The sequence below is a fragment of the Cygnus olor genome, chromosome 2 (genome assembly GCF_009769625.2).
Source record: "Cygnus olor isolate bCygOlo1 chromosome 2, bCygOlo1.pri.v2, whole genome shotgun sequence".
Lineage (NCBI taxonomy): Eukaryota > Metazoa > Chordata > Aves > Anseriformes > Anatidae > Cygnus > Cygnus olor.
Genome location: NC_049170.1, coordinates 92,958,427 through 92,971,894, shown reverse-complemented (window position 1 = coordinate 92,971,894; position 13,468 = coordinate 92,958,427). Strand labels below are relative to the sequence as shown.

At 37.7% G+C, this 13,468-nt stretch overlaps 1 protein-coding gene across 1 annotated transcript in view; it reads left to right on the top strand.

Annotated features, from left to right (window-relative positions):
- Positions 1-7,004, top strand: part of LPCAT1 (lysophosphatidylcholine acyltransferase 1) — a 52,400-nt gene extending 45,396 nt beyond the window's left edge. Inside the window, exon 14 of the mRNA XM_040549075.1 lies at positions 3,240-7,004. Coding sequence (XP_040405009.1) covers positions 3,240-3,424 — 185 coding nt within the window. The 3' untranslated portion in view covers positions 3,425-7,004. The remainder of the gene's footprint in view (positions 1-3,239) is intronic.
- The last annotated feature ends 6,464 nt before the right edge of the window (positions 7,005-13,468 follow it).

The window sequence follows — 13,468 nt, the reverse complement described above, 5'->3', positions numbered from 1 at the left end:
TTTATTTGCAATGTCCCCTGACTGGTAATAGTATGTTCGCACCGCAATAAAACCTGGACAACTGAGCCACAACGTTTAGCTCTTGCTTTCACTATTTTTACTCTATTTTTTTTTTGCATTCAAAAGTAGTCTGTTGTGTGGCTACATGAAGTAGGATGGTGGTTACATCACTTCTTTGCAATTCTGCTTGGATCTTTTTCTGAGTGCTAAGAAACAGTGCACAGAGATTTTAACTTATCTGAAAGCTTAATCATTAGTAAGAATAAATGTGCAATTTGTTGTGGTAAAGAACAGAAAGATGAAGGTAAACTTCTGGTATTGCATTTCTGTCTTGAAAGTTGTTTGCAATAAATATTTGATGTTTTGTATTGCCTGGGAATGTGTGTAACTTTCCACATGCTCAATTTGTTGCACGTGAATAGTGAGGAAGAGGAGACAGAAAACTTGCAAATTTTACCTTTTCTGAAGGCATTATCCAGACAAGTTCTGAGAAGGAAAACATTTTTATCCTGTGGAAGAGTATGAGTAGGTGGGGGGAGTGGAACTATAGAGGTTGCACATAGAGATTCCATCAGGAGCATCAAGTAGTGGGAAGGTATTGTAAAGGCAGGAGAAAAGCCTTTTGATTTGATGTTCCTGTAGTTCATACGCAGACTTAATTCTTGTTAGTATAGTTAACAGTACCAATGAACTCCGCTCTGGGTTCTTTTCCCCCCTTCTTTGTTTCTTGCCTCTTATAGTAAGAGTAGAAATCAAAATGACTTTTTCCCCAGGCAAATGACTAAGGTTGATATCTTCTTCCAATCCTCTTCACGGTTGCGTTAAGCTTGAACTTCAAAATGAGACCTGTGATTAGAAATAATGCTGGAGTAGGTCATTATTTCTACATCACCTTGTCTCATGTTTCTGGGGTGTGAGGCAAATGGGATCCCAAGAGCTTTTTTTTGGCCTCTTCTGTGAAAAAGTTTTGTAATTGTTCTCAAATACCTTCAGGACTTCTTCCAGCAAGACCCATAACATTTACATACTCAGGTCTATCAGAAACGTTATCCTGTTTAATTCAGTCTTCCCTGGAATATGAGGTTTTTCATTTTGATCCAGAACTGACAGAACATTGAGGGATAAATCATGACAAAATTGTCAGGATGCTGGTTTGGATATAGACTTGTGTCAAGAAGTGTTTCCATCATTTTCTGCATTAATTTTCTCAAAAGATGCAGTAGCTTTTTGAAGAATTACTTAGAATGACGTCAAAGTAAATACTCGAGTCTTTCCCAAGCAAAAAGTGTTATGCTTAATATGATTGTAAGAACATCTCTGGTACTGTTGGTTTAATCTTTATACTTGTCTTACTTGAGCTGGGCTAGTTGTCTGAATTACCTTTTCCTCAAAAAGGCTATTTTCTCATGGTCATTAATATGGCACACGTGGTGTTACAAAGATGTATATATCCCTGGCATAGACTTAAAGCTTCTATTTGAAAAAAGGGAATGCTTTTGTGTTCCTGCTGCAGGCCAGACCCAGTTAAGGCTGGTAGCTGTCTCTTAGCTGCAGAAAAATAACGTACTCAGTTGGATTCACTGAATGTGCTTAAATGCTTTCAATCTGATGAACTGATTTGCACTCAAGTGTTTCTGGTGTGTTACTGCAACTACTACCACTTTTAAATTTTTTAAATGTAAAAATTGTTCTGTTTCCTTCTTGGAAAATGTCAGATATATCAGATTCTTTGATTAAAAAAAAAAAAAAAAAAAAGCCAGGTTGAACTTGCATTGGAAAATATTATCAAAGGAAAAAAATCTGCTTTGTGCATTTTCAAGCATTTAAGATTTTTTTTTCTTCCCGAAGACTTTGATATCATTTGTGATATATCAGCCTGTGCTGTAAATATAGGTCTTTTGACGTAAACGATAGTGTTGTTTTTGATGCTCTGAATATCATCAGCTTTTGTTGAAGTTACAGGATCTAAAATGCTTTATCCATATAAATTGTGGATAAAAGCTACACTTTTGTTTGCAGAAGGTGAAGTTATGTTTTTTGCATTTTCCCCACCTACCCCTTTGCAACAGTTCAGAGGCAGTGTTGACCTACAAGTTCAGTGCCCCTTTGGGCCAAGTGGCATTCCTTTGCTCTCTCTAATGTTGAAAGAGTGTGGCTTCTCAAAAAGAGAAGGGTGGTGGGGAGGGAAAGCTGTGGTAGTTTTTCTTCCATGCCAGCCCCTTTGTACCAGGAGGAACTGGACTTTGCTGAAGGTCACTTCAGCTGTCACCTGCACTGCATGCCAGGGAGCTTACACACAGCATTGACTGGTCACGAGTTCTTCCAGGATAACACGGTGAACTGGAGTGGGCAGCATGCCACGTGCTGTAGGTGACGGGGTGAGTTAGTGACAATGTTCACATCTGGCTTCTTCCAGTGTCAGTCTACATTACAAAGCAGCTTCTGATGACTTACCTCCTGTACAGTACCTTGTGTATAAATCGGGTCCGAATAAACAGTTATAGGGGCAGCATTGTGACAGGGCTTCATTGCTGGATGTTTAATACAGAAATTTCTTGTTGTTAAGAAATCCACTCTCTTCCAAGAACAAGGGAATCTTGCTCTTTCTGTTGCTTTATAGGTTAAAAAAAATATATATATTAAAATCATTTTTTCAGAATGTTACAAAATTATAGATGTTTTAATTAAGCGAGCAAATAAGTTACCTTCTCACAGTATCATCCTCTGAAATATCAGGAGTTTTGGAACACTGAAATCTTGAAAGTGGAAGGCAGCAGTGACAGCTGCTTTTAGGTTGAAGAGAATTATCAGCAGAAAGTACTGAAGAGTGTATTTGCAAAAAGACTTTCCAGATTTTATGAAGTGACCACTCTTGCTGTTTGTTGTTCCTCATCTCGAGGGCTTCTGCCCTTCCCCAGTGAATAGCAAGCTGTGATGTCTGGGCGTGTGGTACTACCTATGCATTTTAATTCAAATCTGAGCCTGTTTACGCCTATGCCATGCAAGCTAAGGGCTGCTCTGAAATGTTTCAAGAGGACTTCGATAACCCTTTGTGGCATCTCAGTTCTGGGGATGTGGTAAACTTCAGAGAAGCTAAAACAAGCTATGGGGATAGCGCTATGTTAACTGCTGCTATTTTCTCCAAAGTCATCATGTGATTATACCCTGTACGTATTCAAATTTAGCATCCTTCTATTTCAAAGAGCCGATTCTGTGTAACAGCATATTTTTTTTTTCAGATGACTTCTACAGATTTGCTGAATTGCACCCACACTTTGCAGAAGACTATCTCTATCCTGATCAGATGGGAGCTGAGCGTGGTTTGGAGACTTCATCTCGTTCTGCTCCTAATGGTATCTGTACTGACTTCAGCCCTGAAAACGCTGAAGATAAAAACAAGCCCCTGCAGAAGAAACTGAATTAACACTACAACTGTAAACTTCCTCTCCTGGTGAGAGGATTCTCTTTTCTTGGGATTTTCATAAGTCACTCCAATTACACAGCAAATACCAGTTTTGTGTGTGAAAGTTCTTCTACTTCAATACCGTTCTTTGATTCATACGTGCTATATTTAACAATATGTTCCAGGTTACTTTGGGGAAGGTGTTTTTATTTTTTTTCCAAAAGGTCTTTGAAAGGCAAAAATGTGAATGTGCTTCATTATTAATGTTCATATTTAAAAGGAAGCGGCACACTTATTTATATTCCACTGGCTAGTTTCATGTACAAAGTGTCGCACAAATTGCGCATGTATAAAGAAACTGTAGCTACTATGGTGTTAAGTGCACTTTGGTGATTAGTGTTTTCCCTAGTTACAGGGATGTTTATATGGGGCCAAATTTTGCTGCTCATATTTGCGTAGTCAGTTTTGTTGATTTCAGTGGGATTATTCCCTTGAGCAAGGCAAGCACGTTTTGGCCCTTTTGTTTGGGTTTCAGTGAACAGTTTAGAAACAGTCATGCAAAAAGTTGCTAAGGATTATTTTTTATTGTTGAATGACAAAATTGTTTCTCTTTCACTCTATTCCATGGTAGAATGAAAAGGAAAGACTCCTTGTCCCTTACCCTAACACTTTTATACCTTCATCTTCCAGATGCAACTAAATATGATTTTTTTTAAACTGACATGCCACATACTGTTTGCAAACACATGACAAAACTGCTTTTCTGTTACAATCAGTTCAAATCATGTCCACCTAACATTTATATGGAGATGTTTACAAAATTGTTTTATCAGGAATCACCGTTTCTCTTGTAGCAAGCCTGTATACACGGATAGCTTAGCATGGAACACACTATAAAAACTTAGTTATACCAACACAAATTTGAAAAGGCTGCAGTTACTCCAGAAGCCAAGCCAGCAAGAAGTTGCAGAACATCCTGAAGGAATGCTAGTTAAATCTCTATATTAACATTACATATACTGCATATAACATACGAAGCTTAAAATAGTTTAGAATTATTTTTAAATTTTGAAAACATTTCTATTCAGTAACATTTCTTACCTTTCCTTTTGTAAAGCCAGATGCCTTAAATTACCATTGAGGGTCTCAGAGAAAAATTGAAGTTACTCTAAAACCACAGACCTCTACTGATTAGGAAATGAGCCAAAGGCCTCATGGAATAGGAAGGAGAAATGCGTTGCAAAACAACTGTGCTCAAATCAACTATGTTCAAATCATTTATGTGACTAAATCTGCAAGGCTGCAGTAGAACTGTGAGGGTTTCCTAACTGGAGAACTGTCATTGAGATTTGAATCTTCCACTTGTTAAAGTAAAACTAGATTTGAAAGGATGACATTTCAGCAGAAGGAAATCTGTTTATACTAAATGTTTTTGTTATTATTTTTAAATAGCAGGAGGGATTTTTTAAGCTCATTAGGGTATTGGAATGTGTCCTTAAAAATCCTTAACTGTATATGGCAAGTCTCCAAACTGAAACTGGCTTTAATATAGAGCGGATATGGGGAAACAAAATGTGAAAAATAATGCTTTCTGTGGGGTAGCAGAGGTACATTCTTATTTGGGGGTAGTAATTAAGTTTTTTATTTACCTAGATTTACCTGGCATGCCATGCTGGCAGGGCTGCAGCAGATTGGCAAACAAGATTTAAACTAAAACTGATCATGAAAAATAGAAGACCTGGTTTGAAAATAAGGCATGTGAGAAACTACTCTTAGGTAGGAATAGTCAGCTGCACAAACAGAGGGAGTGGGTGTAACTGCACAAAAGATCTTGGGGCAGAGATAGTATCAAGTATTGCTGCAGAAAAGATGTTCGTTATAGTGGGATGCATAAACACTTCTTGCCTGTGAGAAATGAGATGGTATTTCCAGGTTGCCAAGGACTGATAAGGCCTTACCTAAAGTAGTTGTCTGTGTTGGGGCACTTGAGAAAGATGGGGAGTAGTTGGACAGAATCTGGAGAAAAGAAAATATTTGGTAAAGAGTTTGAAAGAATTGTTTCCTCCAGAGAAGGAGACTGAAGGAAGTTATGAAGCCAGTCTTCAAGAGTGGAAACTGTCACTACAGGGAAGATGGGAACAACCTTTTCTCCATGCTGATGGTAGGCTGTCCCTTACAGACAGACAATGAAGACGCTGATTTTGTTGATCGTAACCCACAGGATTGTAGGTATAGATCTCCTAAGGTCTTTATTCTGTGATTAGACAGGATGTATTTTAGTATGTAAGGGTAAGGTACATTAACTTAGTCTGAGCATATCACACCTCCTCTGCAAGACCTTTAATAACACTTGGCCCAAGCTGGCTGACTATGAGATAGTTACCTTTTGCATTGTATGTGAGCTTGGGAATTTGAGAATTTCAAAGTGCAGGGCATGAGGTAGGGTTCCCTAAGACACATGTCTGAAGGGAAGAAAAGCTTAGTATCCCGTGGACAGACACCCTTGGTGTGGGAGAAGCTCCAGAGGAAGAAATTACTCGTTCCACATCTGTGAAAGAACAATGAAAGCTGATTGAAGTTGGCTAAATATAAGCGTGCCTCCTTTCCATGTATGGTGCATATAGCCTGGGGATCTGTCACCTCAAAGGCAAAGAGTTCATTTGGTTTCTTAGTTATTTCTGGTGAGGGAGATGTTTTCTAATCAGGGTGAATGTAATAACTGCACTTAGTGTGACTAAGCTGTTCAGTGTTGAGAAAGCCTGGTGAGCAGCATCTCGCTTGCTTGGTGAGCAAGCACTTTTGGTGGAAGCAACTGGTTTAAAAAGCATCCTGCTTCTGTAGTGACTTGCAGCGTTCCCTCTTTTGTGAGATTGTTGATCTAGGTAGAGATATAGTGAAGTCCTGAGCAGCCCGCATGGAAACGTTGTTAGATCACACATAATGGCACAAACAGATTAATTAATACAGTCCAGGGGATTTCAGTATCTTCAGTATATAAGGCTATCGTACTAGACTGCCCGGTAGTGTCAGGTGGTAAACTCAGACTTTGTTGGGGCTAAGACCTGTAGCACGTAGCATTACTGCAACAACATTCATTACAATTTGTCTAGTGAACTCACTGATGAAATGTTTACTAGTTCCACGTAAAAGGCATCCAACTGTGGAGCAGCTGGGTTGTGACACTCAGTGGCTTGCTGTACTGCAAGGACAGAAGTGAAAGCTTCCTTTCCCGTTCACCAAACAATAACATATAAATGCTTTCAATTACAATATTACCAGTTTTACAAACCTTAAATTTACAGGACAGGACAGGAGACATAAATAAATGTCTTCAGTTCTTTACGACAATTTAATACGTAATCCTTACACACACACAAAATGTAGAGGTGTGAAGACATTTGACACTCGTCTGATGATTGTTTTGCTGCTTTTGTGAAATACTGCCATCCCTTGACAGCAGAGCTCTCGCATCAGACTGAATTTCCATATATTGTATGAGAGAGATTCAGCCAAAGCTTTGTTATTCTGGTGTGTTTGAACAAGTAGCTGTGTGTTTTCAATGCATTTAACACAAAACAATGAAATCTGAGATACCTAAAAAGTGTGGTTTTTTTGCTTCACTTGTTTTTCTTCAATTATAATAAAACCACATTAAAAATAAACAGAAACAAAAGTTTAGGAGGTACAAAGCTCATCTAAACCACTGTTTCTACCACAGTAAGGCAAGTTCTATTACAGATTTCTCAGGAGTCCAGTGCTGTAAGCAGATACATTTAAAAGGTATTATAGGTAATTTGTGATCCTTATGGAGAAATAAGGTTGTGCACTTAACGTTATACCAATGAATTACGCTACATATTTCAATGCATTTATTGCTTCTAGAATCCTCTTGCTATGACAAAAAGGCAACCAGACCCTTGTGTGTTTGCTAATCCTGCTTTAAAGGTTTAAAACCTCAGGTCACAAGGCTTACTTGAAAAGGAGATGTGTGCATTAAGGAAGTGATGCAATCTCTTTAGAGGCAAAGCCACAGGAAGTAAATAGTTGTTTTGTACATATAATATTTTCAAGCACACTGAATAGGCTTTTTAGCTAGTTTAAGCATTGGGCTACTTGGAAAATGTTTTCATTCATAATATGCAGAAAATATTTTTCTGGAAAAGGAATTGTTGCACTTTAACATTAGCATAATTTGGTAATTTTTAAGAGGTATTTTTATTAATTTCTGAGTTCCTTTATAAGGCCATATTTGGTGTTGTCATTAAATGAATTTTTCTACGTTGTTATTGCACGGTAAGTACAGCTATTCATGGCAAGTTTTAGTCACGTTCTGCTCTCTGCTCCTCAAAAACGGTAGAGAAGGGATTTACAGAATGTAAGCTGCAGAACTCGAGTGGCGTCTGTTATAGATCCCATGATCTCAGAAAAACTATTTAACCACAGTTTTGCATGCATTATGGGACTTGAGCTAGGAAAGAAATAATTTGTTTATAATTTAAAAAAAAAATCTAATCAAGTAAAATTAATTTTCCTTTATGTTGCGCTGTTGCATTCTACTTGATGTGAGGCTTGTCCTTTTTTTCTAGCAGCACTTTCAGTGTTCTGTAATTAAGCCCAGGTGTTACAAATATGTTGGCTGAGAGTTTTTGCATTAGCAAAACTTAAGTTTGGCTCCTAAACTCATTGAAACATAGAAGTTCCCTGTGAACAAAGCACTGCAGATGATTTGTTAATTTTTAGGTATCTGAACTTCAGCTAATGTGGCTAGCTTCTTTACAAGACAAAAAGGAATACTAGGGTCCAACAGGAAAATGAAGGTAAGAACTCATAATAAGCTCCATTGTTCAATCAGTCAGTCAAGTGAAACCTCAAGATCACAGATGAGCAGGAAGACTGAGATAGTCGTCCAGGTAATCTTGCTTTCCGGAACATGGCATTGCAGGTAGTAATTAAGCCAGCTGTTCATCAGTCAGAGGACAATTTCCTGAAGGTAATGTCTAAGTAGACATCTGTCATCTAAGTAATGTCTAAGTCACTAGCGGCACAGCCAGTGCTGTTTCATCAGTTCTCTCTTTTCCTATGAAGACCAGAAAAAAGTACTCTGTGATGGGAACCTTTAAAGACATCCTTAAAGGTAAAATCCTCCAGCGCTTCCTCAAATGAACAAACACAACAATTCTGTGCTATAGCTAAGGCAGTGAAGTGAGTATACAAGTTAGTCACCAACACACCATGATCAAAAAGTGCATTTTAACTTAATACTGAGGTATAACTACAGAGAATACAGTAGCAAGGAGAACATCCGTTAGGCGTGCCTGGATTTCCATATGTATTTCCTGCATCTCATATTGGTCAAGACAAGGTATTTTTTTCTCTAGGAAACCTCTCAGGTTTATTTCAAGATAATATTCTTTTATGAGTGAAGGAGTGATTTGTTGTGTAGAAAATAGCTTCTTTTCCCCCAGATGTTATGATGTGTAATGATGGCACTCTTGTGCAGGCTAACATTGGAATCTGTAACTGGTAAAAAGGTATGTATGATTTTGAAAAGATCAGTCTTTAACAGTAGAGATGGAAACAGTAGAATCACCTCAGCACAGATTGTATGTAAAGTTTTCTTTTAATTTGTGTGTTTTTTAACAACATACTTGTCATGTCTCTTGATTCTGAGCTACTATTTGTACACAGCCATATGAACAGCCCAGCTCGTTTGAGGCCAGCTTCAAGATCTCAAAAAAGGTGTTGTACATTAATCTACGGATGTAACGTTAAGTCTCAGTTCTTTTACTTTGACCAAAAAAGGCTGGAAGCAAGAGAAAAGTCATAATGACTTTTGTAATATTCTATTTTGATGTTATGAATGGTGTTACTTGAGATTGCCAATCTAGAGCCAAAGAATCTGTTGGAGAAAAATCAAGACGAACTTCTGGTCCTGAACTAGAAAGTAGTAAATTCATTAAGGCTAGCATAGCAGCAAAGCTTTTGCTGTACAGCTGGTCTTTTTGCACCCTAAAGAAGGATATTTTCCATCTCTTGGACTGGAGAATTTAGTTTTTGGTATCCCTTGCTCTTCATTGTTCTGTCTTGTTCTTTGTAGGCTGAGTGCAGCCTGAGGGAGACCTCTTAAGATCAAGTGACATTCACAGACCATTCACATTTACCTGACCAGTAAAGGGCAGGCGAACATTAAATTTGCATTCTGGTAATGCCACCCAAAACTAAGGCTCCATGTACTGCTTTAGCTTGCGTCTGCCTTTAGATAAAGGATCACATTTTCTTTTCTCATGCTCAAACTACTGCAAAGGTGTCCAGGTGTTAGCAAGTTTGTTAGTACTTTGGAGACTTCAAGTGTTTTTATGAACAATAAGACATTAAATTTAGAAATACAGTATGATGAAATCTTAATTTGCATTGACTTCTGACTGTCACTCTTAGTGCGTGTCTGTTTACTTCCAAGTTCAGAATGCAGTATGTGAAATGTGTTAGTAAACAAATTCTCCTCATGGATACTGAAGAAGGCTGAAGTTCAGGCACTTTTCATCCTACCATGGTACTGGAAATGAAATTATCTGATGATAGGTTACTTCTAAGTTTATGAAAGTGTATGGGGAAAACTGAAATACATGTCTTCTATTCACTACCCCGCATCAAGACAATTTTATTTTAAATACTAAAGAAATAAACTTGTGAAAACCTGGTATGCCCTAAGTATATATTTTTGTCCTATGTTTTCTTTTATAATAAAGTTTGAACAAAATATTTCTTGTATCTCGGAAGGGAAATTTAAGTTAGCCCCTACTGTACTTTCCAGACTACAGAAGCATTTTTTTAAGTAAACATCTAAAGGTGAAATTGTATTTTAAGTATGTGGATTACAATCCCTTAACTTAAACATCTCTCCTTAGCGATTGTATATACTTAGACAAAAAGCACATCGGTTGCGGCTGCTTGTCTATATAGTTGTTTGTGTTGGTGATTTGTTATATTGCTTTCTGTAATTGCTCTAAGGGTATTAAGAGCTCCATGTAAATCAGTAATGTTAGAAATAGAAGTCAGAAGTAAATCTCTAGAAGTGATAGATTTTTTGTATCCTGGAGGAGGACCAAGACTAAGCATCTGCTAACTTTTAATTATGTACTATATAACTTCAGTGTTCAGCATTGTGTTGAAAGTATCAGGCATCTGTTCAATGGGACCACTTTCTAAACGTTTTTGTAATTCCCAGCACCTACCCAGGTGTGCAAGACATTTCTAATTTGATCACAGGTACTAGTTCGTCTTTTCTGAAAGAATAAAATGCAATATCAACAAGCTGAGAAATAATTCATAAGAAGTTTTTGATCTCTTGAATTACTGTTAAACTTGCATTGAGGACATAATTTATACATTTTTTAAAAAGTATTGCTATGTTTTTGAACACACTTGAGAATTTAAATGCAAAAGCAAAAAACAGTTAATCTTTTAATGATCACAGTTTGGAATTTTCTCTCTCCGCTACTGAATCCAAGTTAGGCACTGCCATGAAGAGGATGCTTTTAGTTGAAAACCCGTGCTGATAGAGCAGGAAGTACAGTTTTGTAGGAACTCGCTCGCAAGGTATGATGTGCTTGTTCCATCAGTGGTACAGCTCCTGTTGACTTCAAGGCTGCTCAAGCAGTCGGTTTAAAGATGCATATTGGCTGCAAGCTTTTTGTTATAGCCCTTGGATATGCCGTGTAAACCTGTAACAATATATAGTGCTACTGGATGATGATAACGACCTGAATGCATTTTTTCTGCTGTATATTTCCCTCCTATGGCTCCTAAGGTATGTGTATATAGACTGTCTTTGCACTGAGCTGACTATACTTTGTAACTGAAAGGCAGGTAGTGTACTAAAGATGACTGTAGCTTGTGGTTCCGATTGTGGAAATACTTTCACAAAACGCAAAGTATAGCTTCAGTGCTACAAATTTTGATTTTTATATTTTTTATTAACATGCATGGAAGACTACGGATAATATTTTTAAAAGATGAACTTGGTTTTGTACATTTTTCAATGTTTAAAACTATATGATTTAACATTACCTCTGAATACCAGTGATCAGTAAATTCTTAAAGGAAATACCTCAATTTGAGTATTCTTTTCTTGCTAGTTTTTCTTGATAAGTTGAAATGGACTACAGTGTGTGATGAACTAACTGAGCCAAATAGCAATGACGTAAAAGCTTCAACTCTGCTGTAAGCTGTGTGATTTACTGAAAGGGAACTAAATGATACACTACAAGTGTTGATGTTGCAGTATACAATCACGGCTCGTTCTGCCCAACTGGACATTTTCTTTATGACTGGCTTGTAAATTGAATTTTCAGCGTGAAGCCAAATTAAAAATGAAAGAAAAAAATGTTCTGTTTCCTTTGGATTTTGTTCTTAGACATTATTTCAATAAACACCAAGGTAAAGGATACGATCATAATCGTGAATAAAACCAAGTCCATACAAGTTTAGGTGTGCTTTATTGATTCATGTCCTCTGTTGGCCACGTGTACAGGAGACCAACATTTACCTGACAAGTGGGAGTATGAAATACAGAAAGGCAGGGTTTTAAGTTCTTTTTTTGTTTGTTTGTTTTTGTTTTGTTTTTGAGGGGGTGTCTCTTTTTTCCCCTTTGGATGACAGATACATTGAATCCAATTCTATCAATCATCTGTGCTTCAAGAAGAGTATTGGAAGATCAAAAGAGATTCAGGAAAGAGGCTCTAGAGGCCTGGAGAACAAGACTATCTAAACTACACTGCAGTAGTTCAGGCTACTTCGTTATCCAGGGAACACGCAAGAGGTGAGGTGACACTGCAGTTACTATGCACGTGAGAAATGCATAACAGAAGGTGGGGAAAAAATGTATAATTAGGTCCAGTGGATATAAGCTTGAACTAAACCTATGAATGTTTTTGAGAATGAGTGAAAGGTGAAGTTTACCAATGACACATTCTTAATGACGTGAAGAGTTCAAGTGAAGACTTGTTAATGCTTTTCTTAAAATTAGTCACTAATTTCAATTTATGGTGTGCATGCAGGTTTTGAGTAATGTTCTCGGGGTTAGTCATGCAGTAGTTTGCATGAAGAAACAGACAGTGTGGAGGGCAGTAAACACATACATTGTCAACCTGTTCAAAGAAAAAAAGATCAAACGCTTTGATAATCATTTGTCCAAAACAAAATTTATTTTTTCAGTGACAACCTAATAGACATACACATTTAGTTATGAAGAAATGCTTTAAAACCTGAACCATTTTTGCTTTAATGTATTTTTTTCATTTTCCCTCACACCCTTTTTGCTTCAATATATTTCTTTCCTTTTGCTCCAATATGCAAATAACGCATTTGTTTTATTCTTGTGTGAGTGCATTACATTAATTATACTTGTGGGTGTAAATTATATTAATAGTGCTTTGTTTTTTATACTTGTGGGTGTAGATTATATTAATAGTGCTTTGGTTTTATACTTGTAGGAGTAGATTATATTAATAATGCTTTGTTTTTTATACTTGTGGGTGTAGATTACACTATAAAAGGTTAAGGAAAAGAAGGCAAGCAGGGCAGCACTGCTCCAACTCTCTGCTGGGCTATCTCCACTGTTTTCTTTAAGGTCTCTGTATTTCACAGAATCATCTAGGTTGGAAGAGACCTCCAAGATCACCGAGTCCAACCTCTGACCTAACGCTAACAAGCCCTCCACTAAACCATATCACTAAGGGCTACATCTAAACGTCTTTTAAAGACCTCCGGGGATGGTGACTCAACCACCTCCCTGGGCAGCCCATTCCAATGCCTAACAACCCTTTCCGTAAAGAAGTTCTTCCTTTCAGCTAAAGCTTACAGAAGCTTAAGGAAACCCTGAAGAAAACAGGGAGGCTTAGGGTTGGTTTTGTTTTGTTTGTTAGTTTTGGAAAAACAAAAAACAATCACCGCGCTCTTTCCACGAGTCCCCACGTAGGGGGCCCTGGGAGGCCGCAGCGCCGCGCCGGTTGCTAGGCAAGGGCGCGCCGCCCCTTCCGCCTCCCCCCTTCCCGGAAGTGACGGGCG